We start from the raw sequence: 27,518 nt of genomic DNA on the forward strand, positions 1-27,518 counted from the left end.
TAAGTTACACAGATTGTTGTAGAAAACCGATAAAGAATGAAGTTGGACAGCCATTTTAAAGAAGCTAGAGTAACTTGGTTCTAAAACAAGAGTGGACAGTACAAGAAAACAATAGTCCCATTTCAATTCCAAAGGTGCAAAAAATTCAAAACACAGCACAGTGTTGCCAAACCAAATATGAGTATTAAAGGTGCCTCATAATTGAGTGCGGTTTATTCTTGGAATGCCAACATTACAGAATCAATGTAATTCACCACAATGATAGCTTAAAGGAGAAAATAATATTATCTCAACTGATTTTTAAAAAGCATTTGATAAAGCTGAAGGCATATTTATGGTTGCTTTTTAAAAATCCTTTAGAAAACTACGTATCAAAGTGAAATTTCTTAATTTTATAAGGTTATTTGCCAAAAAGCTACAGCACATATTTTATTTCATGGAAAAACCTTTAATTCATTGCCGTTCAGGATCTGGAATGAGAAAAGGAATGCTACTATCACCACTGTTGTGTAACACAGCTCTGGAAGCCCTGGCCAATGCCACAGAAAATTTCGAAAGTAAGACATACAAGGATTGGAAAGGCAGAGATGAAACTGTCATATTTGCAGTTAGTATAATCTTCAACCTCAAAAAGCACACAAAATCAATAAACTATAGAATTACTAAGGAAATTTAATAAGGTTGCCCAACACTTGATCCAAAAGCCAAATCATTTCTCCATAGCAGAAATAACAAAATGGAAAATATGATTAATAATAATAAACAATTCATGGTAACAACATAACTATAAAATTCCTAAGGACTGGTTTCACCAGTAATACACAGCACCACAATGGAGATTTCAAACCTCTAACAAACACCTTAAAAGATGATTCAAACAAATGGAGAGAAGTTCCTGGCTCACTGATGGGATGACTTAATATTGTAGACATGTTGATTCTACCACAAATTAATCCACAAATTTAATGCAATTCTAATGAAAATTCCAGTTGAATTTTCCCAGAACTGAAGAAAATTACTCCAAAATTCATATCAAGAAGTAAAGGTTCATGCATACAAAAGTCAATCCTAAAAAAGGAGAATATTAAGAAGAGGCACTTACCATATGAGGTGTTAAGATGTACAGAAGAGCACAGTAAAAAACAGTAGTATTTGCTCAACAAAAGATATATTGACCAATGGAATAGAATAGAGAGTACAGAGCTAGGGTCACACATATAGGACATTAGTATACGATCAAGGAGACATCACAAATCATTGAAGACAGGATGGGTTACTTAATAGTTTTGGAAAGAGAAAAATAAAACTGGATCCTTACCTAATACGTATACAAATGTTCACTCCAGAAGTATTAAATACATAAACATGAAGGTAAAACTATAAGGTTAATAGAAAAGAATATCAAATAATATATTTGTGATGTAGAGATGAGGAAAAAATTCTTAAACAAAACTTCAAAAGCGGGCTTCCCTGGTGGCGCAGTGGTTGAGAGTCCGCCTGCCAATGCAGGGGACACAGGTTCGTGCCCCGGTCCGGGAAGATCCCACATGCCGCGGAGCTGCTGGGCCCGTGAGCCATGGCCGCTGAGCCTGCGCGTCTGGAGCTTGTGCTCCGCAACGGGAGAGGCCACAACAGTGAGAGGCCCGCGTACCACAAAAAAAAAAAAGAAAAGAAAAAGGAAAAAAGAAAACTTCAAAAGCACAAAACACAAGACATAAAATGGTATTTCATTACATGAAAATTAAGAATTTATTTTCAGATAGAGAATGGGAAAAAGACAACGTCTAAATTACGGCAAGGGATTAATATTTCAAATATACAAGGAACTTCTGTGAATCATTAAGAAAAAGATGGCAACCCCAATAGAAAAATGGGTGAAAGGTACACAAAAAATAGTTTACAGACAACACACTAGAAGTAATAAGCTCACAGAGGGATGCACAAATCATTAGTAACCAGAAAAATGCAAATGAAATAAGCAGACGTTACATGCATTAGACCAGAAAAAAGATGACATCCGCAATGTGCCATGTATATCAAAAGAGTGATATAGCTGGCGTGCACATCCTTGTTTTCACTGTGAAGTGTCACTCTGCTGTCCAGGAGGGCAGCCCGCCCATATGCCCTCCAACAGTTTTGAAGGTTTCTATAGCTCAGTGCCGTTGCCTTGGCATGACCCAGCTATCCACTTTTCCAGTCTAAAAGCTTCCATCAAAAAAGAATTTTGCTTCAAATACACAGATTAGTGTCTAAATAATAAATAAAGTATTACAGGGTTGCTCTCACAGGACACAGTGACAATCTCTGATGTCTCTTTTGTTGTTGTTGTTGTTTTAAAAAACTCCTCTGTTAGAAATAACTTTTCTGGATACAGTTTTTGTGATCCTATCTGCTATTCTTGCAGCTCCAGGAGAGAGGGAACATTTTCTATTTCTTATCTTGAGGAGACTTCTTTTGCCAGAGACGAGTAGGGCCTATAGTTTTCAAGGTCAAGTGCTGGAAACACATTGTTTAACACTGAAAGAGATGCAGTCCTGAGAGAAAAAGAAATCATATGGAAAAGAAAAGGTCAGAATAGGATTATTAACAGATGGAATATGGCACATAAAGATTAGGGACATCTGGGCTTCCCTGGTGGCGCAGTGGTTGAGAGTCCGCCTGCCGATGCAGGGGACGCGGGTTCGTGCCCCGGTCCGGGAGGATCCCACATGCCGCGGAGCGGCTGGGCCCGTGAGCCATGGCTGCTGAGCATGCGCGTCGGGAGCCTGTGCTCGGCAACGGGAGAGGCCGCAGCAGAAAAAAGATTTTCCTCTTATCTTCCATTATAAATTTTTTATGTGACTCTGACAGGTTTATCGATTCTTATTTTATAATCGTTGTTCATTTCGCTGCGTTATTTATGTGTACGTACGTGTCTGCACATTTAGTGTTGTTGTGGGGAGGTGTGTGTGTAAAGAGAGAGAGGCATATACAAGTCAACTATATTATAAATGGACATTTGCTGTTTTTCCTTATCTCATCCTTGGAATCCCGATCGGGACAGGAACTGGGCTGTTGGTTTTCTTCATCATCATACTCAGTACCTAGGAAAATGCCTAGACACAGGCAGACTTAATGAATCTTATTGGACAAACATGTCCACTGAAGAAAATCGAAAAATTTAAAATAAGTATAAAAATGAAAATAAAAGCAATACGAATTTCATCAGCCTAGACGGGGCGGGCGCGGTGGTGGGGGTGGGGGACCGGTGTGCAGGAAGAACCTCTGTAGAAACGTCATGTTTCCAATCTATTGTCTCAGTGCATGTAGACATATAAACCCATAAACAAAAACAGGGTGATATAACACTATCGTTTTATGTTCTGCTTTTTCACTCCACAGCTTATCATAATCATTTTTGTATGTTACTACCCTTACCTACCACAGTCAGTGGCAAAGCCGAAATTCAAATCCAGCCTGTGAAGCCTGGGCGTTTGGATTCTTAGCCGTAGGTTATAGAGTTGACACCTGAACTTGGCAGCCGTTATTAGCATATAAACAAGTAACTGGACAATATATTTTAATTCAATTTCATTAAATACTGATTAGCTTAATAATACCTCTCCAGTGGAATGTTACCCGCATGAGAGCACTGATCTTGTCTATCTCAGATTCCCAGCGCCCAGAACAGTTCCTGCCACATACTGGGGGAATTATTAAATGGGTGTTGAATAGTGAATAAAAGGACGAATGAGTTCTGTAGGCATCTTTACTGGAAGGATAAATTGAGGTTTTTAGAGACTCTTTGTTAGACTGTTTTGGACAGTCCCAAGTCCACCCTGCAGAGAATAAAGGATGATCTCAGTGCACTGGCTCCCTCCCAGGTCAGATCGTCCAGGAACTAGACACGCTGGCCAGCCTGAGTTATTGCCCATTTGTCCAACTCTTTCAGGAAACGTATCAGTGGGTCATTGACGGGCGATTTTGCAACTATGGTTTAAACAGAGTGGTTTGACAGGACTCCACAGGTAGTAAATGTGTGTATAAACAAAGCACACTATCCTCAGAAAGGACCTGGGTCTTCTTTCCCATAATTACAGATTTCAAAAAGCAAACCTGGGAAACTAGAGAGTGGTGAAAGGGCTCCCTATGCACCCGAGAGTGAAAAACAGGCTGTTGAGTGATGCTTCTTTTCTATCACCCACAGCTGAGGACACAGCGGCTCCAAGTACCCCACATCCTAGAGAGGGCATCCAGGAAGCAGGGCCAGACCTCAGTAAACTCCCAAGGCTGACAAAGAGGCAGCAGTGCCGGCCTCTGCAATCAACACCTCTCCAACCCATTCCACCTCTGGTCCACTTAGGAAACGCCAGAGGAAAGGGAGGGAGAGACGGCAGTGTCGTCAGTCTTGTGGGGAGTGCAGTATTTGTGGAGATAGGTGATTTCCTCACATTGGTTCAGGGTGCCAAGAAGAATAGAAGAATGTCTGTTCAGTTCTCAGCTGGGTGCGTGCTCACTGCAAACACTCCCAGCTCATTCTGGTGCCCCTATCAAAGCAGAAGGGAGTACGGTGAGGGAGTTCTTGAGAGAGTTGACATGTGTAGGAGCCGGTGACTGTTCTGGGGATTTCTAAAAGGTTGGAGCACCCATGCCAGCAGAGCTTAAAGAGGCAGTGGTGGAGTGTGACTAGGAAGGAGATGGGGTGAGCTCTTTCCCATCTGCCATCTCTGCAGGAAGAGAAGAGGCCCTCAGTCATTCTGGGGTTAGAATAAAGGCAGTGCTGCGCCAGGTGAGGTGACACCTCAGCTAAGGAGGGAGCTTGGAACATGGACCATCATCAGGACCAGTTGTGGATAACCTGCTCCTCTCTGGGGAGGTCCTCCATAGCTGAGGGGCTGGTATGAAGCTGAACCTCACCTCAGGAGCACCCCCATCACACCTGATGATTAATAATAGCTCAAAGCTTATTATTATTTCTTCTCAGTAAATATAGTGAGAGAGAGAGAACTTGCATAGGTTTACATTTATATCTCATATTTCATCATTTCTAGGACACACATTCCTTGATTATACATTTCTGAAATTAGGATGTGTCTTACATTCACTAATGACCAGGCAGCACTCATGAAATTGTTGTCATTGCTTTAGGATTAATTTTGTGTATGCTTTCCTTTTTGTTTATACACAAGAGTGATGTAAGATTAAAATCTATGTCTAAGTTTAAAAGAACTCTCTCAGTACGTGTAAAGTAAAAATTCAGAGTGATAAGAAAACATTATGTCTGAATCTAAATGGTAGCATCTTTTTTCTTGGTGGTGTATAAATAGTAACACATCTTTCAGTCTAGGGGTCTTAGACTCAGAGAAATACAGTGTGTCCTTTTTCCCCTCCTCTAGTCTCACAGAGTGTTCTCTGCTAACTTGCCCCTCTGATAATCAGCACAGTACTTTGGAAATTCAAAATATTCATTTATTTCTCCCAAGGCTTCTCATCAGCTACCACAACGACTAACAGTTTATTTGCACATGGCGTTCCTCATTTTCATTTCTATGAGGGAGTGTGCACAGTATCGTTGGAGAAAACTGAATATTTTCTATGATGAAGTAAAATTATATCATTTTGGCTGGTGTGAGTATGATATTTGTACAGATTTAGTAGTCACCTCAAAGTGACTCATTACCACATTCTGCAGATCCAAACCACATCCATACTTTCTACAACTCCCAAACCCTCCCCCCAGTTCTGTCCACTTCTGAACAATACTCTTCTCAGACCTTATTCATTCATTTCAACAAATATGTATAAAGCAGCTACTATTTGTGAGGCCCTATGACAGGCACTGTGGATACAATGACAACACACAATAAAAGAGACAGGCCTTTGCCCTTGGGTTCCCTACCTACTGGCTCTAAAGACAGACAAGAAAACGGGCGAACGCACTGGAGTGTGACGAGTCCTGGGGACACTCACCTACAGCAAGAGCAGGTACAACCAGATTCCCGCAGGTCCCTGTCGTCCATCTCAAATGTGCTGCATCCCCTGACCCCACTCTCTTCACCCTCGTTCCTTTCTCAGAGCCAGAGAAGTTTCTGCTCCCCTTGGGGTTAACCATCCTTTGTGGGTTGGATCCCTCTGCCTCTTGCTTCCCCTTGACTCTGCTCTTATTCCTTCTTCTTTACCTTTCTTATCTCCCTCTTCCTTAGCTCCTTCCTGTTCCTTATAACTAGTCTGACCTTCTTTGAAAGAAAACCTTTCTTGTATTAGTAAAATAAAAGACTAGGTCAATTATTCATTTTCAATAAGCATTTGTTGAGATGCCATTATATGCCAGGTACGGGATATTAGGGGTGAACAAGAGAGAAATGGTCACTTCTCTCACTGATTTTATAATACAAGGGAGGAAGATGGACCAAAAGAAAACCCAAACAAAAATTAGAAGAATAAACCAAAAATTGAGTAAAAGAATCCCACATGTTAAAAATTGGTAAACTGTAAAGAATAACCAGAGTGAGTCAGCCAGGATGACCAGGAAGGCCTCTCTCAAGAAACAGTGAATTCGGGAGAACCCCACAGGTGAGACATTCCCATCCTTGTGAAAAGCGAGCAGAGGAGTATGTGGGCAGAGAAAATGTCACCTGCAAACGTCCTGTGCCAAAGAAAATCTTGGTTTGTTGGTGATACTGGAGAGTGGGGAGCTTGGGAAGGGGTGGCATGAGATGCTGCTGGAGGGTGGCCAGGGACAGATCACACTGGGCTTTGTAAGCCATGATAAGCACCTGGATTATATTTTAAGGGACATGGGAATCCATTGAAGGATTTTAAGCAGGGGAGAGACATGATCTGAGTATAGTTTGTATGCTAGACTGAGAGGTAGGGTACCTACATGCTCTCTTTTGCCCAGGACAGTTCCAGTTTATTCCTGTCATCCAGGTATAATTATCAATAATGTCTCTTTCACAATGAAAAGTGACTTGGCTTAGATGATAAACTATACAGTCACACTTAAGCAGAGGCGGAAGCCATGAAGATGGGGAGACTACTGAGACAGCTGTTGCAGGAACCCAGGTGAGAACAGGTGTGGCCAGGAGCGTGGAGGTGCACGTGAGACCAAGCTGATGGGCTAGAGATGAATTTTGGAAGTAGAATCACAGGGCTTGCTAGTGGATTGGATGTGGAGGTAAAGGCAAGGGAAGCATCGAGCACATTTCCCAATATCTGGGGTGAGCCACAGAGGGAAGAGTCGTGTCATTTGCTGAATTGGAGTGGCCTGGGGGTGAAGAGTTCTGGACGGAGATGAGCGTTTCCTTTGGACATGCAGTGTGTGAGATCTGTGGAAGCCATCCAATCAGAGGTTTCAGGAGGCCAATCAGATAAACAAGCATGGAGCTTGGAAACCAGGTTCTGAGGGGGAGATATAAGTTTCAGAGGCGTCAGCATGTAGATACTGTTAGCTGCGCTTGTTGGGGAGAATACAGAGAAATAAAAAGTGCGAGCCCAGAACCAAGTCTGAGGGACACTTAGAGTTTGGGGAGATGAAAAGACCCAGCTAAGGAGATAAAGGAAAACTGAAGGGAAGCAAAAGGAGAGTGTGGTACTATGAAGCCAAGAGAGAACCTTCCAGGAAGGAGGGAGAGGACAACTGTGCTGAGCATGGCTCAGAGGCCTCCTGATAGGAGGAGAGAAACATGTCAGTTGTTTTGGCAACATGGAGGTCAGTGGTGACCAGAGCTGTTTTGCTGAGTGGTGGGGACAGAGGACAGGCTGGTGTGGGTTCAAGTGTGAGTCAGAAGCGAGGAATCAGAAAGTGCAGATGGGCAGGTTTTCAACAAGTCTGACTATAAAGAGGAAGAGGAAAACGTGCAAGAGTGAAGAGTGATGTGGATTGAACTCAGGGTTTTCAATGTGGTGCTTTATTGGGAAAGCTGTTACTGACTGTCTGGACTCTGCAAGGTTTTGCCCATGTGAGGAACAAGCACATTTTCCTCCCTGGTGTGAGTGTCACTGCGTGTCCTGTGCAAGAGAAGAGCACCACAGGAGCTGGGCAGAAGGAAAGCACAAACCAGGAAGTGTTTGTGTCCTACAACATCCCTCCTGCGCCCTGAAAGGACAGAGATTAACACTGTGCCCAGCTGGCACAGGAGAAATGTTTACCAGTTCCAGTATCACAAGCGGGGCAAAGAAGGGTGGACGTGGAGTTCAGAGTAAATAAACTGATAACCGGCACACACTTCTACTCTGAAAGTGGGATTCAGGAGCACTCCTAAGGGGAGACGATTCATGATGAAATGATCCCTGTAGGGGAAAGACAAGTTTAACTTCCTTGTCAAGGAGGAAGAAAAAGTGTGTCTGTAAGGTAGTTAGTCACAGGAGAACTTTCTCATACAGTTCCCATCAGAAGGCACTGTCAGAGGTGTACGTAGAGGCTGTGTCTCAGAAAAGTGAGTCTGACAAAATAAAGCAGGAGCAGGGTAACCGGGATTAGGGAGAGTGTGGTGGCAGATTGGCTGGCAAGAACAGGCTCAAAGCACTGCTGAGTTTAGGGCTCTAGTGGTAAAGTCTCAACAGACCCCAGGTTGTAAGGAGACTCCTATTATGAGAATGTTCACTATTAGATTTCTATCCCAGGTACTGAAGGTATAGAATTTGCAAAATGAGGGGAAAGAAAGGAAAAGCAGGAGAAAGGATGACTTGAAAGTTTAGATAAAGCAAGTTCTCCAAATTATTGTAAATAGGAAAAATTTAATAATCAGCCTTTTTATTACTTGAAATAAAAGTTGGATACAGAAGTCTATTCACCATTCTTTTTTTTTTTGGGCTGCATTGGGTCTTCGTTGTTGCACGCGGGCTTTCTCTAGTTGCGGCGAGCGGGTGCTACTCTTCGTTGCAGTGCGTGGGCTTCTCATTGTGGTGGCTTCTCTTGCTGCGGAGCACGGGCTCTAGGCGCGCGGGCTTCTGTACTTGTGGCGTGTGGGATCAGCAGTTGTGGCTCGCGGGCTCTAGAGCGCAGGCTCGGTAGTTGTGGTGCACAGGCTTAGTTGCTTTGCGACATGTGGGATCTTCCCGGACTAGGGCTCGAACCCGTGTCCCCTGCATTGGCAGGTGGATTCTTAACCACTGTGCCACCACAGAAGCCCCTGTTCCCCACTCTTTAAAGTGTTAGATCATTTTACTTCCTGGAATCTGTAATCTGAAAAAACCAAACACCAAAACCAAATTTTTATCCAAGGAAGAAGGTTATTGGTTTCTCTAGGAATTTGTGATTTATAGAGTCACTCATAATTCCTGTGCTCTAACAGGCCCAAACCCCTTTTATTAGACACTGTTTTCCTCAGTAAGAAGTAACATGCTGGGACTTCCGTGGCAGTCCAGTGGTTAAGACTTGGAGCTCTCACTGCCGTGGGCCTGGGTTCAATCCCTGGGGGGAGAACTAAGATCCCACAAACCATGCGGCATGACTGGAAAAAGAGTAACATGCTACTGGCTTTCCTCTGTTGGGAAGGGTCCAGGGAGGGAAAATGACTTCTTCTCAAGGACCTGATACATATCCAATGCAATACAAAACCTCCTGATACTTAATCTTCATGGCGTCCCTATGCCTCCGTTTCTGGACATGTTTATTCCTGGACACTTGCATCAGGAAAGGAATATAGAGTGAAGGGAGACAGCGTTGGAGGCACTTCTGGATGGCACAGACAGAAATTGGTTCATAGATGGATTTGTAGGTGTTGCTGAGAAATGAACAGAAGATCAAGGTGCAGCTGCTGGAGCAGGATTCCACGATTCAGTCGTCCCGAGGCTGTGTCCCCTGCCCACACACAGACACCACTGAGGACGCACTAAGGACACTAGACCCCAGGGCAGAGAAGCTGACAGGACCCAACTGCCAGGGAGTGAAGAGGCCTGAATACTGAAGGGCCTAGAAAGAGCACCACAGTAACCAGAGGGGCCTGGAGGGGAGCGGGTCTGATTAGGGGAAGGGGTGGAGCAGGGTGTCTGCGGTATGATGCTGAGATTGTGGCCCTGACACCCAAGACACAGGCACAGACTCGGTCTTCATGTGGGTGTCCAGCCATCACCCCTTGGGAACAAACAGGCTGTCCTTATATCAAAGAATAATACACGGTTTTCAACATTCAATCTCTTAAGCATTTATTAGATCTGCTGGCTTCTGTGGACAGAGAACTCACAAGCTCAGCGTCCCTGCCCTTGGGGGCTCACAGCCCCGTCGTCTCCTGAGCAGAGTGAGAGGCAGCTCAGTACTTGTCGGGCAGGCCAGGAGGTCGGAAGTAATTGGGGTCTTTGCCGCTCCGGCCCCATCTATTGGCAAACTGGTCAGCCTCCGAGTCCTCCCGTCCGTGGCCACTGTCTCCATGCTTAAAAAGGTCTGTGACTCTCTGACTATTCTCCCTGGCATCGCTGGAGTGGAGGAGGGCAGGTAGGGGATTACTCCAGGGCTGACGAGCAACAGCCCACCCTCCCCATCTCTCCTCTTTCCAAGGAATCGAGGACTCTGACAGGAGCTAGGAAAGAGGGAATGAAGCCTGAGGCTGCCCGGGCTCAGCCCACCTCAGCCCTGCGGGTCCCCTTATGCTGGGTGAACAGCACCCATGGGGGAGGCTGGGGAATCGTCTGTCCCACCAGCCTTGCTCTGCTCTTCAGCCACTCAGACCCCACACAGGACACAGAGGGTGAGGGTGGATAAGAGGAGGAGAGGCCACAGCCCTACAGGAAGTTCTCCAGGGCCTGGCCCCTCCTGGCTGTCCGAGGCTCTCACACCCATCCCTGCATCCTCAGGGCCCCTGGTACCTGATCACTTCAGCAGCCCAGGCGCCCCCAGGTCCCCTTCGGGCAGCGTCATAGTTGCCCCGGGCGTGGAAGTACTTGTCTGCATCTTTGTAATTGGCTTCTCTCATGTCAGAGTAGGCTCGCCACATGTCTTTAGCCCCTGGGAGGAAAGCACACAGAGGAAGGATTATCAGGTGGACAGAAAACTGTGACACACCTTAGGGAAGAAGCAAGGAATGAAAACTCTTCCACTGACTCAGTTTCATCCTGTGGCTATAGCACCATGAGTGCCATAGATTGAGAAGAGCATTCTTGTGTCTAGTTTCCTGCTCCTGGTAACTCGAATGAGAGTCGTTATGGGGGGAGGGGCACAGCTGCGTTGGACCCGGTTGTCGGGCCCCTACGATGCTGTCTCTGGACTGCATCTCACTTAGGGCTCTATGTGATACGTTTAAGGAGAGAAGGGAGCTATCTTTATAGGGCAGGATTCCTCAGCTTCATACTACTGACATTTTAAGCCAGATAATTCTTTGCTGTTCAGGGCTGTCCTGGGTATTGTAACACGTTTAACAGCATCCCTCACTTTTACCCACTAACGGGCAACCTCTTCCCCAAGTGGGACAACCAAAAGTGTTTCCAAACATTGCCAGATATCTCCAGGACACAAAATTGCCCTTGGCCCAGAACCACTGTTATAAAAGGAAGCCGCATAGGATGAGATCCAGGGGATTTGGGTGAGTGAGGAGGTGACATGGAGGACAGATTCTGAGAAAGGGGCAGACATGCAGCACCTCTGCCCTGACGCCTAAGAAATGTATTCCTGCTGCGCGAATGCGCTAACTGTGACTTGATTCCCCTGCCTGTTAGGCACGTGAATGGCATCCTGAGGACTTTCTAGTGGACGGTATTGATGACGTGGGCTGCCTGAGGAAGCAAGCCCTCGAGCAGTGGGTCTTGCCTCAGCCTGGTTACACCTTCCAATCAGCTGGGGAGGTACTGAAAGTCCCCTGAGACCTACCTCACAGCCCAGGCCAGTTACCTCACACTCTCTGGGGTGGGTCTCAGGCATCAATAGTTTTCACTGCTCCCCAGGTGAATCCAACATGCAGCTGAGATTGATAAGCCCCCAGCTTGAGGGAGTGGCACTGGGACAAGTCTGCCCAGCAAGAGCTGTGGCCTCGTGCACAGCTGGGTTCAAACTTCTGTCCTGCCACCTGCTGACTGGCACTTAGTCCCTGGGCAGCAGACTCGGCTGCTCTCAGCCTCGGTTTTCTCCCCTTCAGATGGGGGGAGATGCCTCCCTCACGGAGGTATTCTGCAGGTAAGTAGGTGACCACCTGTCCCAGCCTAACCAGAACTGCACCTGTTTTCCTGGAACTGCCCCAGTTAGCGTTGAAAGTGTCCTGGAAAAGTCCTCAGACCTGGGCAAAGCAGGAGAGTTGGTCACCCTGAAGTGCATGTAAGGGCCGACTTCCTACCGGAAGCTTGAGATATGTTATTAGGTTCCCCACCCCGGTCGCACACGGGTTTTTTTGTCAGTTAAAAGGCTATAAATGGGTAGGAAACAGACTGAACCAGGGACAGTGTCACTGAGTATAGGAAGCAGGAGCAAGAGCTAAGCTGAAGGTCCCTGAATTATCCAATTAGGAAATGGAAGGTAAGAAGGAAGAGAGGAAGGAAGGAAGGAAGAGGGAAAGGGAGGGAGGAAGGGAGAAATGAGTGGAGGGAGAGAAGAAGAGAGGGGAAATAGATGGATAGCTTCCATCCTCCTTCATGCAATTGGTCTGAGGGAAATGCTGTACCATTTCAAGACTTATTTTATGTCTTCCATTCAAACTTCCATTTCAGCTGGGAATGATGACTGTTCTTTCTCTAGTGACTGATTGACATAAATCCTGTGGTTTTCAATCTGTCTGAAAAAAAGCTCCCCAAACACCTGGCACATTCTACCACATAGGGCAGCACCGCCTAAGACAGTAGCTCCAACCCTTAAGAGCGCTCATGGTGAATCCCAGAGGCCCATGGGTGTCATCCCCCCTCCACCAGCCTTACCGTCATAAGCCTCACCAAGGAAGGAAAACCATCGGCTGTGGACTCCCAGCACCAAGGAGCAGAGAATGAGGCCTGTGAAAAGCTTCATTGTGCTGAAATGAAAGGAGAGGGTCAGGGAGACACGGACAAGCCTTGTACACCCACTTTGGGATTTGTATGTCGAGGAGAGCCCGGCTGTTCTTTCCACTTGTTCTCATTAGACTCTCAGTGGTCCACCTAGGCAATATTGCAGTAGGACCTCACTCGGAGCCACTAGCCCTCAGCTCTGAACCCACCAACCCTGAACCCAAGCCTGTCTAAGAGGTCACCAAGGTGTCTATGGTGGAAGAAGAGAGCAGCTGGGACGTAGCTGTGTCTTGCTAAAGCAGCCTGTAATTAATCAAAAAGCATTTCCCATGCACCAGCACTGACCTCATTCAGGACAAATACAAAAGAGAAGAATTAAAGTAAGTGTTTTCAAAGAAATCACTCCTTGGAGAACTTTCTCACCTGAACCCGGTGGAGCAGACTTGCTGGGGACAGGTGACTGCATTTATACTGAGCCATCCCTGCTGGGGTCATGGGGTGAGAAGGAAAGCTGGACTGGTGCCTGGGGGAGAGTCCCTGCAGGTCATTTCTCCTACAAAACTGCAAAGGGTAACTTACTGGAGACCAGTGGCTGTCCTCATCCACAGGTCATATTCCGCATTGTGCAACCCTGAGAAAACAGCAAGGCCTGTTCTGCCTGGTGGCCACTGTCAGGGGTGGAGGGGCTGAGGCCTGGGCCACCTGGGCTGTGGAGAAGAGGGTGTGGAGCTCCAGGAAGGAGGCCCCCAGGCTGCTGGCAGGCGTGTGGTTAGAGGATACTCCTCCAGCCTGGACCTTGCCTTCCTGGTCGTTTCCTCAGGATGGTCCCTTCTGGACCAGACAGCCGATGTGTCAGAAATTAAATCCTTTGAACTCACGTGTAAAGCCCTTGAGCTTCAAAATTGACAGGCCACCCCAATGAATGTCGTGGGTGCCCCGAGCACTTTCCACCACTCTGTGTACCTGTGCTGAGCTCTCCGCTCCAGGGCAGAGAAAGCCCTCTCAGCCTCTCAGCCATGCATTTCATATGGGTCAGCACCTATCATGACAACAAAAAAGGGAGGTATTATAAAATAATGAGAGGCTTTTTGACTTGATAAAGGTTAAATACCAATAATCTATAGCAGCAGTTCTCACAGTGTGTTCTAGGGAAACCTGAGGGTCTCTTAAGACCCTTTCAGGGGAGTCTGTGGGATCAAAACTATTTTCACAGTAGCACTAAGATATTCTTTTCCTTTTTCATTCTCATTTTTTTCATGAGTGTACTGGGTATGAAATGTTCATTGATATGGTTTGAGATTTCTACATTGCAACTGACCTTTAAGAAACTACCACTTGTCAAGTTTTGGTATCATATCAAAGAATTGCCTGAATTATCATAAAATGCTATTAAAATGCTCTCTTGTTTTCTACCTATATGTTATATCTGTGTGATGTTGAATTTTTTTCTATACTTCAACCCAAATAATGTATTGTGACAGATTGAGTGCAGGATCAGACATGAGAATCCAGCTATCTTCTATTAAGCTAGATATTTAAAACTTTTCAAAAATGTAAAGCTACTATATGTGTTATTAATCTTTTTCTTCTGGAAAAAGATTATTTTCATTAAAATATATTATTTATGTTAACATAATGGATTTATTATTGTGTTTTTATTTATTCAATTATTTATTTGACCACTTTTTAGATACTCTGCAAAGGGTTTTTCATAAATTAACTCAATCCTCATAAAACTTCATAACAGCACAATATATTATTGTGTTTTTAAATGCTTAAACATTTTTTCTTTCCAGTATATTAAATCCTGATAGAGTCAGGATAAATTAAATTTCTTTGAGGTCCTCAATAATTTTTCGGAGTATAATGGGACCCTGAGACACAAAAGCTTGAGAATCATTGCTCTACAGCAAATCTTATGTGTAAAGAAGACACTTTAGGTGCATTCTCAAGAAGGCCAAGAAGGAGACATGGATGTCCTCTTCTGATCACCTCAGTTTCACATTCTCTTGGAGGACCTGCCCGTTGCTAAGACAAGAAACATGAGGAGGATAAGAAATGGAAGAGAAGAAATGAAACTATCATTATTTCTAAGTGATGCAAGCTTTTACGTAGAGAGCCCATCAGAATCAAATGGCACACTAATGAAGCCATTAAGAGAATTCAGTGAGATTGCCATGTTTCACATAAAAATTCAATTGTGTTTCTCTACACCAATTCTTTTTGTGTTGTTTTTTTGGCTGCGTTGGGTCTTTGTTGCTGCCCGTGGGCTTTCTCTAGTTGCAGCGAGCTGAGGCTACTCTTCAATGCGGTGCATAGGCTTCTCACTGCGGTGGCTTCTCTTGTTGCGCAGCACAGGCTCTAGGTGTGCAGGCTTCAGTAGCTGTGGCTCGCGGGCTCAGTAGTTGTAGCTCACGGGCTCTAGAGCACAGGCTCAGTAGTTGTGGCACACGGGCTTAGCTGCTCCACAGCATGTGGGATCTTCCCGGACCAGGGCTCAAACCCGTGTCTCCTGCATTGGCAGGCGGATTACTGACCACTGCGCCACCAGGGAAGTCCCAACACCAATTCTTAACAGTTAAAAAAATACAATACAAAATACTACCAAAAACATTAACTATCTAGGGAAAACTTTAATAATACACAAATATTTACAGAGAAAATTTAAGTTTGTTAAAGGATAAAAAGTGGGGGATGTATGTCATGTTCATGGAGAGGATGTTTTGACTTAGTAAAGATATCAGTTCTCCTTGGATTAATTTATAAATTCAGTGCAATGCTAATCAATATTCCCCGTGGAATTCTTTTAGGGACACAACAGATTTATGTTTTATGGATGAATAAAGGTCCATGAATAAGTAAGTTAAAAAAAATAAGGACCAAGAGGAGACATGCACTGGTCTCTAAGATGCGTGATCTTGGGATTTACCCCAAGGGGGGAGACAACTGTGATGGTAAGGCCAACAGATCGGGAGACAACTGCCATGAAAAAGAAGTTTGTTACTCACAGATCCCCAAAGAAGGGGGCACATCACACCAAGGGGTGGCCACACGAGGAAGCACCCAGGGTGGGCCAGGGGACAGAGAGAGGGGCAGAAAACGTGACAAACGCCTTTATTGTGGTTTCTGTGGGAGGACCAGTGAGGCACAGTGAGCGGGTTAAGGACTGGCTCATTTGAATACTTTCAGCTCTCGCTCGGCATAGGGGCTGGTTCCTAGTTGTCTGGTACCTGGCTCTGCTGTGATCAGGGCAGGTGGATAGTGGCCCAGAGCGTGAGGGCGCAATGAAGGAGGTGGTTGAAGTGTGAGCTCTGGATTGGTTGGTTTGTATTTGAAAGGCTCACTCACAGGTTACTTTACTATCACAGGTTAGTTTACTAATCTGTAAGAATTGGCTACCTCTGGGAGAAGCAGTCCCTCCAGGGGCAGGGAGGCCCCAGGATGTGAAAGCATCAAAAACACAGATACAGAATGGAAAAACATGTTTAACACAACTTCCGAGGCATCCTTGGAGTGGCTCGGGCATCTCGCTGCTGTCAGATGAGCCAGGCTGTATGAAGCTCTTGTCAGTGGATGTTGGATCCTTGCCTGGCTTGCTTTATCTTGTTGTAAATCCCTGTAATCTCTACTCTTCTACCTAAATGTCTCCGGTCTCAATCCACACCCAGCGGTCCACTCTTCCTCCTCTGCAGAATGGTCAAGGACCTAGTGAACTCCTCAACGGCAGGTTCAACTATGTTCTAGAGTTCTTGTCAGCCAGAGTGCAAGTGCCTCCTCTTCTCAGCTTTTACACACTTTTGTCCCCAGCCTGCCACTCCACAATCACAACCCAAAAAGTGCACTCTCTCTGTCCTCCGCCACCTGCCTGCATCCATCCCACGGAAGCTTCCATTCCTACATCCCCAGTGTGTTCCATCCACTGTTCACACTCTTCTTTCCCCGGTCTGCACCATACCTCAAGGAACAATCCGGTCACCTTGATGCCACAGAGCACTGGCTGCACTACTTGTGCCTGTGCAGGGAGGATGAGATCGGGCGCCCACTGGGTCCTCACCATCTCTGCCACATCTCTCATGAACCGTTCCCGGGTGCAGTCCAACACCATTTTAACATTGCCTGTAGGATGGTGAGACGGAGGATGGTACACACACTTCTCCGTGGGTACCCATTGCTTGATGTGAAATTGTTTCATCCACATCTGGGTTAAGGACGATCTTCAAAGCTGTGTGGCTCTACTTCTCTGGTGCCTATTCTGGACATAACTGGTGTTGCAAACATCCCTCAGTTCTCTTGGTCCCTGGGGATGCCCTCTGGCCCAAAGACAGAGACAGCAGTCACAGTTGTCTCCCCCCTTGGGGTAAATCCCAAGATCACGCATCTTAGAGACCAGTGCATGTCTCCTCTTGGTCCTTATTTTTTTTAATTTACTTATTCATGGAGTTTTATTCATCTGTAGAAAACAAATCTGTTGTGTCCCTAAAAGAATTCCACGGGGAATTTTGATTAGCATTGCACTGAATTTATAAATTACTCCAAGGAGAACTGATATCTTTACTAAGTCAAAACATCCTCTCCATGAACGTGACATACATCCCCCACTTTTTATCCTTTAACAAACTTAAATTTTTTCTGTAAATATTTGTGTATTTTTAAAGTTTTCCCTAGATAGTTAATGTTTTTGGTAGTATTTTGTATTGTATTTTTTTAACTGTTAAGAATTGGTGTTGGGACTTCCCTGGTGGCGCAGTGGTCAGTAATCCGCCTGCCAATGCAGGAGACACGGGTTTGAGCCCTGGTCCGGGAAGATCCCACATGCTGTGGAGCAACTAAGCCCGTGTGCCACAACTACTGAGCCTGTGCTCTAGAGCCCGCGAGCTACAACTACTGAGCCCGCAAGCCACAGCTACTGAAGCCTGCACACCTAGAGCCTGTGGTCCGCAACAAGAGAAGCCACAGCAGTGAGAAGCCTGTGCACCGCGTTGAAGAGTATCCCCCGTTCGCTGCAACTAGAGGAAGCCCGCGGGCAGCAACGAAGACCCAACGCAGCCAAAAACACGACAAAAAAAGAATTGGTGTAGAGAAACACAATTGAATTTTTATGTGAAACATGGTAATGTTTCACATAAAACCCGGTGGAGCAGACCTGCTGGGGACACGTGGCTCTAATTGTACTGAGCCATCCCTGCTGGGGTCATGGGGTGAGAAGGAAAGCTGGACTGGTGCCTGGGGGAGAGTCCCTGCAGGTCATTTCTCCTACAAAACTGCAAAGGGTAACTTACTGGAGACCAGTGGCTGTCCTCATCCACAGGTCATATTCCTCATTGTGCAACCCTGAGAAAACAGCAAGGCCTGTTCTGCCTGGTGGCCACTGTCAGGGGTGGAGGGGCTGAGGCCTGGGCCACCTGGGCTGTGGAGAAGAGGGTGTGGAGCTCCAGGAAGGAGGCCCCCAGGCTGCTGGCAGGTGTGTGGTTAGAGGATACTCCTCCAGCCTGGACCTTGCCTTCCTGGTCGTTTCCTCAGGATGGTCCCTTCTGGACCAGACAGCCGATGTGTCAGAAATTAAATCCTTTGAACTCATGTGTAAAGCACTTGAGCTTCAAAATTGACAGGCCACCCCAATGAATGTCGTGCGTGCCCCGAGCACTTTCCACCACTCTGTGTACCTGTGCTGAGCTCTCAGCTCCAGGGCAGAGAAAGCCCTCTCAGCCTCTCAGCCACGCATTTCATAAAGGTCAGCACCTATCATGACAACAAAAAAGAGAGGTATTATAAAATAATGAGAGGCTTTTTGACTTGATAAAGGTTAAATACCAATAATCTATAGCAGCAGTTCTCACAGTGTGTTCTAGGGAAACCTGAGGGTCTCTTAAAACCCTTTCAGGGGAGTCTGTGGGATCAAAACTATTTTCACAGTAGCACTAAGATATTCTTTTCCTTTTTCATTCTCATTTTTTTCATGAGTGTACTGGGTATGAAATATTCATTGATATGGTTTGAGATTTCTACATTGCAACTGACCTTTAAGAAACTACCACTTGTCAAGTTTTGGTATCGTATCAAAGAATTGCCTGAATTATCATAAAATGCTATTAAAATGCTCTCCTGTTTTCTACCTATATGTTATATCTGTGTGATGTTGAATTTTTTTGTATACTTCAACCCAAATAATGTACTGTGACAGATTGAGTGCAGGATCAGACATGAGAATCCAGCTATCTTCTATTAAGCTAAATATTTAAAATTTTTCAAAAATGTAAAGCTACTATATTTGTTATTAATCTTTTTGTTTTGGAAAAAGATTATTTTCATTAAAATATATTATTTATGTTAACATAATGGATTTATTATTGTGTTTTTATTTATTCATTTATTTATTTGACCATTTTTTATATACTCTGCAAAGGGTTTTTCATAAATTAACTCAGTCCTCATAAAACTTCATAACAGCACAATATATTATTGTGTTTTTAAATGCTCAAATATTTTTTCTTTCCAGTGTGTTAAATCCTGATAGAGTCAGGATAAATTAAATTTCTTTGAGGTCCTCAATAATTTTTCAGAGTATAATGGGACCCTGAGACACAAAAGCTTGAGAATCATTGCTCTACAGCAAATCTTATGTGTAAAGAAGACACCTTAGGTGCATTCTCAAGAAGTCCAAGAAGGAGACATGGGTGTCCTCTTCTGATCACCTCAGTTTCACATTCTCCTGGAGGACCTGCCCGTTGCTAAGACAAGAAACATGAGGAGGATAAGAAATGGAAGAGAAGAAATGAAACTATCATTATTTCTAAATGATGCAAGCTTTTACGTAGAGAGCCCATCAGAATCAAATGGCACACTAATGAAGCCATTAAGAGAATTCAGTGAGATTGCCATGTTTCACATAAAAATTCAATTGTGTTTCTCTACACCAATTCTTTTTGTGTTGTTTTTTTGGCTGCGTTGGGTCTTTGTTGCTGCCCGCGGGCTTTCTCTAGTTGCAGCGAGCTGAGGCTACTCTTCAATGTGGTGCATAGGCTTCTCACTGCGGTGGCTTCTCTTGTTGCGGAGCACAGGCTCTAGGTGTGCAGGCTTCAGTAGCTGTGGCTCGCGGGCTCAGTAGTTGTAGCTCGCGGGCTCTAGAGCACAGGCTCAGTAGTTGTGGCACACGGGCTTAGTTGCTCCACAGCATGTGGGATCTTCCCTGACCAGGGCTCAAACCCGTGTCTCCTCACGGATGTGGAGGGCCGACTCTATATACAAATATCGAATCATTATGTTGTACACATGAAACTAATATAATGTTCTATGTCAATTATATCCCAGCATTAATTAATTGAACATGTTACCTTGCAGGGTACAGAAAGAATTCGGCACCATGGACCCTTTCTTTCTCCACTTATTGAGACTACACATCATACAACAACTTCAATTTGATGGGTGAGTATTGAAGAGTACACTGCTACCCCATGTCAAATCATGGCACAGAAAGGGCATCACTTGACTAGTCTCAGCTGTGTCAGACAATACACACACCAACTAAAAAATCAACAAATTATTTGGAAATTACTAGAATGATTTAGGAAACAACGTGTGTATAACCAATTCACTTTGCTGTACACCTGAAACTAACACCACATTGTAAATCAACTATACTTCAATAAAAATTTTTAAAAAAGAAACAATGTGTGCTATGACCATATCTTTTGTTGAGCAGTTTTAGAATTTATGAATTTTGTTCATTTGAAGGATCAGTGGCAGAATAATTAAACTTAATATATGACTTTACCATCTAAAACTTTTAAGGTATCCCCCCTCTGGAAGCCCCCCGCAAGCAACCCAGGAAACAGGATATTACTAACACTGCAGAAGCCCCTTGTGTCCCACTCTCTGCTGCATGCTTCTCCCTGCCCTTTCTCCAAAGGTAAACTCCTTCCCAAACTTTGTGTTATCATTCCCTTGCTTTTTTTAAAATTGTTTTTTTTAATCACATATGCATATCCATAAACAATATATTTTTAAGGTTTTTCCAGTTTTTGAACTTTCTGTAAATAGATTTCTATTGTATGGATTCACTAGTCATTTGCTTATTTTGGTCAACAATATGTTCTTTAGACATAGGCAGGTTGATGACTGTTGCAGTAGTTCTTCCATTTTCAATGCTGAAGACTATTGCCAAGCATGAATGTAACACAGCTTATTTCAACATTTGGGTTTTTTCTGTTTCACTATTACAGTGTTGCTTCTGGTAATCTTGTGCAAATATTCCAGTACAAGAGTTCAAATGGTAGAGACCTAGAAGTGAAATAGAATATGATTATGTTGAACCTTAGTTGGTAATACCAAATTATCTTTCCAAAATGGTTATATATATATATTTACAATACATATTTCTATATTTTATATATTTATATTCCCACAAGTAGTGGATACATGGCCCCCTTGCTCCACATCCTAGGCCATATTTGTTTTTTATGTCAAGTTGGTGAGTGATAAATAGTATCACATTGTAGTTTAAATTTGTGTTTTCCTGATTGTCAGTGAGATTGCCCATTTTTACATATTGATGAGCCATTTGTACTTTTTCTTCTGTGAAATTTATATTTATTTCTTTTTCCTTTTTTATTGATTAGTAGGAGCTCTTTATATACTTCATATAAAGCCTTTTTGATTATGTATGTTACAAATATCTTCCCCCAGCTTGTGGCTTTTATTTTCATGTTTTCAGTCATTTTCATGGGAGTAATGTATTTGGTTTTATATTTAACAAACTTACGATTCAACAAAATTATAATGTACAGCTATGCACTAATTCTTTTAAAATGCTTTCTTTCCCTTTATTTATCAATGTTTAGAGTAATAAGTTTAATCCCAGCAACTGCAAAGTTGTCTAATAAATTTGCTTTTTTAAAACGTTTCTTTATGGTATCTTTTGATGAACACTAATGCTTACCTTTGTTGTAGCTTTTTTTCAATTAAGAACCATCTTTTAAAGTGGAAAATTATCTTATTCATTCTCTGACAACCAACTTCTATAACTTATTAATGTATTTGCTCAAGGTACAGAATATATATAACCTATGACGTAGCTATCTTTGCAAGCACTGTGGGAAGTAAACTTTAATTTTTCTCTCAAGAGAGTTTTCTTAAAAAGCCAGTACTTTTTATTTTTTATTTATTTATTTATTTTTAGGCCATGCTGTGCGTCATGCAGGATGCTAGTTCCCCAACCAGGGATCAGACCCGTGCCCCCTGCATTGGGAGCTGAGAATCTTAACCACTGGACTGCCAGGGAAGTCCAAAGCCAGTGCTTTTTAAAAGAGTTTGGTTTGCTTCTTATTTTCACCTGGGAAATCTTTGAAACTTTCAACTTAGTTTCAAAGGTATAGCTGGTAGTCTCTACCCTTTGGAAGTGGATTACCTTCTGGTGTGCTGGAATCAGCTCATACTAGCTCAGGAGAGCTAGCTGTTACATTTTCAGGGATTTTGCAAGCCAACTGTTAAGTCTTCGTCTTTTGAAATTAGCCGTGGTGGCAGTATTTACACCATGGAAATTGACAAACACTTAAGTCAGGGTTTTTTTTGTTTTGTTTTTTTGTTTTGCGGTACGCGGGCCTCTCACTGTTGTGGCCTCTCCTGTTGCGGAGCACAGGCTCCGGACGCGCAGGCTCAGCGGCCATGGCTCACGGGCCTAGCCGCTCCGCGGCATGTGGGATCTTCCCGGACCGGGGCACGAACCCGTGTCCCCTGAATCGGCAGGCGGACTCTCAACCACTGCGCCACTAGGGAAGCCCAAGTCAGTGTTTTTGTTTTTTCTTCCAGAGAGCCATCTCTTAATTCCCAGCACATGCCTGGGACTACTTCTAATTCCAAGTTCCACAGGTCCTTTCCTTTGTTCTTCTAGGCGCTGACAAACCAATCCTTGAGGCAAGGGCAGCTGCTGCAAATACACAGCTTCAGCACCAGAAAGGCTGGATTCCCCATTCCCTATCCTTCAGTTCACTCAGGGAGATTAAAAGAGATATTACATTCAAACAACTTAAGAAATATTAAATTCTTGTGTATACTCTTGATTATATGACTGCATTTTCTCCCCAAGAAAACAAACATGGGGGGCAAATGCATCCATCAGAAAAGGAAACATTTTTTACACAGCTGCTCTGAGCTTCCTGAGACCAGGACCTACACTTGCCTATATGTTTATCTGGTAGAGGGCAGCAGCTCCCTAATACTGAGGCGAGGCAACCTGCTAGGAGGTGGGTGGTTTCTGCTCTGGGGGGCTTCTCACTCTTCCCATGCTCCAAGAGTGTGGGAAAACACCCTCCACTGGACTGCAAGTGTCATAAAGAAATGACCGACTTCCTAGAATCACACACAAGTCTAACACAACTCACTATCAAACCTAGAAACAGCCATTTAAGAGAACAGATCTACCGCGTTTCTCCTCTCAGTCAACCACTGGTGGCTCACACGTAAGACTGCACCTGCATTCTTCTGGCAGAAGTCACAAGACAGCAATCAACAACGACTGGACTTCCCTGGTGGTCCAGTGGTTAAGACTCCATTTTTCCAATGCGGGGTACGTGGGTTTGATTCCTGGTGGGGGAATTGGGATGCTACATGTCACATGGCGCGGCAAAAAAACCCAACAACAATAACTGCAACACAACCAAACCCAATAATTATCCTACCTTTAAACGACTATAGCATTTCTCAGCATAAAAGCTCTTCAGCAGCATTATTCTGAGCTGGTTAGAACCGGTTCACAGAGACAGAGATTCCCTATATAGACCCAAATGAGATTAATCTGAGTTCCCCTTTCCTTGTTCAAATTTGGACTTAATACAGAGTCACTGTTCTCAGATATTCATATAATCAACTTACTGGTGACACACCGTTTGTTAATTTAGATGAACTAACACCCTCAAGGTTATTTGTTTAAGTAAGCATCCTTTTGATGCAAAGAGACATAGACATCTTTAGGAAAACAAATAAGTATTAGATAAGTAGAAGTGGTTGTCAAAGATCTCTCCTCCCAGTATCCTCCACTAAAGCCAGATGGTTTTTCAAGACAGTCTGCTAAAATCTCAGGGGACAGTTAATTCTAAGTTACACAGATTGTTGTAGAAAACCGATAAAGAATGAAGTTGGACAGCCATTTTAAAGAAGCTAGAGTAACTTGGTTCTAAAACAAGAGTGGACAGTACAAGAAAACAATAGTCCCATTTCAATTCCAAAGGTGCAAAAAATTCAAAACACAGCATAGTGTTGCCAAACCAAATATGAGTATTAAAGGTGCCTCATAATTGAGTGCGGTTTATTCTTGGAATGCCAACATTACAGAATCAATGTAATTCACCACAATGATAGCTTAAAGGAGAAAATAATATTATCTCAACTGATTTTTAAAAAGCATTTGATAAAGCTGAAGGCATATTTATGGTTGCTTTTTAAAAATCCTTTAGAAAACTACGTATCAAAGTGAAATTTCTTAATTTTATAAGGTTATTTGCCAAAAAGCTACAGCACATATTTTATTTCATGGAAAAACCTTTAATTCATTGCCGTTCAGGATCTGGAATGAGAAAAGGAATGCTACTATCACCACTGTTGTGTAACACAGCTCTGGAAGCCCTGGCCAATGCCACAGAAAATTTCGAAAGTAAGACATACAAGGATTGGAAAGGCAGAGATGAAACTGTCATATTTGCAGTTAGTATAATCTTCAACCTCAAAAAGCACACAAAATCAATAAACTATAGAATTACTAAGGAAATTTAATAAGGTTGCCCAACACTTGATCCAAAAGCCAAATCATTTCTCCATAGCAGAAATAACAAAATGGAAAATATGATTAATAATAATAAACAATTCATGGTAACAACATAACTATAAAATTCCTAAGGACTGGTTTCACCAGTAATACACAGCACCACAATGGAGATTTCAAACCTCTAACAAACACCTTAAAAGATGATTCAAACAAATGGAGAGAAGTTCCTGGCTCACTGATGGGATGACTTAATATTGTAGACATGTTGATTCTACCACAAATTAATCCACAAATTTAATGCAATTCTAATGAAAATTCCAGTTGAATTTTCCCAGAACTGAAGAAAATTACTCCAAAATTCATATCAAGAAGTAAAGGTTCATGCATACAAAAGTCAATCCTAAAAAAGGAGAATATTAAGAAGAGGCACTTACCATATGAGGTGTTAAGATGTACAGAAGAGCACAGTAAAAAACAGTAGTATTTGCTCAACAAAAGATATATTGACCAATGGAATAGAATAGAGAGTACAGAGCTAGGGTCACACATATAGGACATTAGTATACGATCAAGGAGACATCACAAATCATTGAAGACAGGATGGGTTACTTAATAGTTTTGGAAAGAGAAAAATAAAACTGGATCCTTACCTAATACGTATACAAATGTTCACTCCAGAAGTATTAAATACATAAACATGAAGGTAAAACTATAAGGTTAATAGAAAAGAATATCAAATAATATATTTGTGATGTAGAGATGAGGAAAAAATTCTTAAACAAAACTTCAAAAGCGGGCTTCCCTGGTGGCGCAGTGGTTGAGAGTCCGCCTGCCAATGCAGGGGACACAGGTTCGTGCCCCGGTCCGGGAAGATCCCACATGCCGCGGAGCTGCTGGGCCCGTGAGCCATGGCCGCTGAGCCTGCGCGTCTGGAGCTTGTGCTCCGCAACGGGAGAGGCCACAACAGTGAGAGGCCCGCGTACCACAAAAAAAAAAAAGAAAAGAAAAAGGAAAAAAGAAAACTTCAAAAGCACAAAACACAAGACATAAAATGGTATTTCATTACATGAAAATTAAGAATTTATTTTCAGATAGAGAATGGGAAAAAGACAACGTCTAAATTACGGCAAGGGATTAATATTTCAAATATACAAGGAACTTCTGTGAATCATTAAGAAAAAGATGGCAACCCCAATAGAAAAATGGGTGAAAGGTACACAAAAAATAGTTTACAGACAACACACTAGAAGTAATAAGCTCACAGAGGGATGCACAAATCATTAGTAACCAGAAAAATGCAAATGAAATAAGCAGACGTTACATGCATTAGACCAGAAAAAAGATGACATCCGCAATGTGCCATGTATATCAAAAGAGTGATATTGCTGGCGTGCACATCCTTGTTTTCACTGTGAAGTGTCACTCTGCTGTCCAGGAGGGCAGCCCGCCCATATGCCCTCCAACAGTTTTGAAGGTTTCTATAGCTCAGTGCCGTTGCCTTGGCATGACCCAGCTATCCACTTTTCCAGTCTAAAAGCTTCCATCAAAAAAGAATTTTGCTTCAAATACACAGATTAGTGTCTAAATAATAAATAAAGTATTACAGGGTTGCTCTCACAGGACACAGTGACAATCTCTGATGTCTCTTTTGTTGTTGTTGTTGTTTTAAAAAACTCCTCTGTTAGAAATAACTTTTCTGGATACAGTTTTTGTGATCCTATCTGCTATTCTTGCAGCTCCAGGAGAGAGGGAACATTTTCTATTTCTTATCTTGAGGAGACTTCTTTTGCCAGAGACGAGTAGGGCCTATAGTTTTCAAGGTCAAGTGCTGGAAACACATTGTTTAACACTGAAAGAGATGCAGTCCTGAGAGAAAAAGAAATCATATGGAAAAGAAAAGGTCAGAATAGGATTATTAACAGATGGAATATGGCACATAAAGATTAGGGACATCTGGGCTTCCCTGGTGGCGCAGTGGTTGAGAGTCCGCCTGCCGATGCAGGGGACGCGGGTTCGTGCCCCGGTCCGGGAGGATCCCACATGCCGCGGAGCGGCTGGGCCCGTGAGCCATGGCTGCTGAGCATGCGCGTCGGGAGCCTGTGCTCGGCAACGGGAGAGGCCGCAGCAGAAAAAAGATTTTCCTCTTATCTTCCATTATAAATTTTTTATGTGACTCTGACAGGTTTATCGATTCTTATTTTATAATCGTTGTTCATTTCGCTGCGTTATTTATGTGTACGTACGTGTCTGCACATTTAGTGTTGTTGTGGGGAGGTGTGTGTGTAAAGAGAGAGAGGCATATACAAGTCAACTATATTATAAATGGACATTTGCTGTTTTTCCTTATCTCATCCTTGGAATCCCGATCGGGACAGGAACTGGGCTGTTGGTTTTCTTCATCATCATACTCAGTACCTAGGAAAATGCCTAGACACAGGCAGACTTAATGAATCTTATTGGACAAACATGTCCACTGAAGAAAATCGAAAAATTTAAAATAAGTATAAAAATGAAAATAAAAGCAATACGAATTTCATCAGCCTAGACGGGGCGGGCGCGGTGGTGGGGGTGGGGGACCGGTGTGCAGGAAGAACCTCTGTAGAAACGTCATGTTTCCAATCTATTGTCTCAGTGCATGTAGACATATAAACCCATAAACAAAAACAGGGTGATATAACACTATCGTTTTATGTTCTGCTTTTTCACTCCACAGCTTATCATAATCATTTTTGTATGTTACTACCCTTACCTACCACAGTCAGTGGCAAAGCCGAAATTCAAATCCAGCCTGTGAAGCCTGGGCGTTTGGATTCTTAGCCGTAGGTTATAGAGTTGACACCTGAACTTGGCAGCCGTTATTAGCATATAAACAAGTAACTGG

At 43.5% G+C, this 27,518-nt stretch overlaps 2 protein-coding genes across 9 annotated transcripts in view; both read right to left on the minus strand.

Annotated features, from left to right (window-relative positions):
• Positions 1–13,316, minus strand: part of LOC125965093 (serum amyloid A-2 protein-like) — a 28,805-nt gene extending 15,489 nt beyond the window's left edge. Inside the window, exon 1 of the mRNA XM_049712892.1 lies at positions 13,306–13,316. The gene's annotated coding sequence lies outside the window, so the exon portion shown is untranslated. The remainder of the gene's footprint in view (positions 1–13,305) is intronic.
• Positions 1–27,518, minus strand: part of LOC125965092 (serum amyloid A-2 protein) — a 125,744-nt gene that overhangs the window by 9,174 nt on the left and 89,052 nt on the right. The window contains exons 1-4 of one of the 8 annotated variants that reach the window (XM_049712872.1): positions 13,228–13,318; positions 12,817–12,908; positions 10,786–10,924; positions 10,112–10,395 (exon numbers count right to left, since the gene is read on the minus strand). The exons of 2 other annotated variants lie outside the window; for them this stretch is intronic. In XM_049712872.1, coding sequence (XP_049568829.1) covers positions 10,233–10,395; positions 10,786–10,924; positions 12,817–12,908; positions 13,228–13,232 — 399 coding nt within the window. In that variant the 5' untranslated portion in view covers positions 13,233–13,318 and the 3' untranslated portion in view covers positions 10,112–10,232. Of the gene's footprint in view, positions 1–10,111; positions 10,396–10,785; positions 10,925–12,816; positions 12,909–13,227; positions 13,319–27,518 lie in introns of those variants that run through there. 5 more of the 8 variants (XM_049712882.1, XM_049712881.1, XM_049712874.1 and 2 more) reach the window with 5 other exon arrangements.

Source organism: Orcinus orca, chromosome 8 (genome assembly GCF_937001465.1).
Source record: "Orcinus orca chromosome 8, mOrcOrc1.1, whole genome shotgun sequence".
NCBI lineage: Eukaryota > Metazoa > Chordata > Mammalia > Artiodactyla > Delphinidae > Orcinus > Orcinus orca.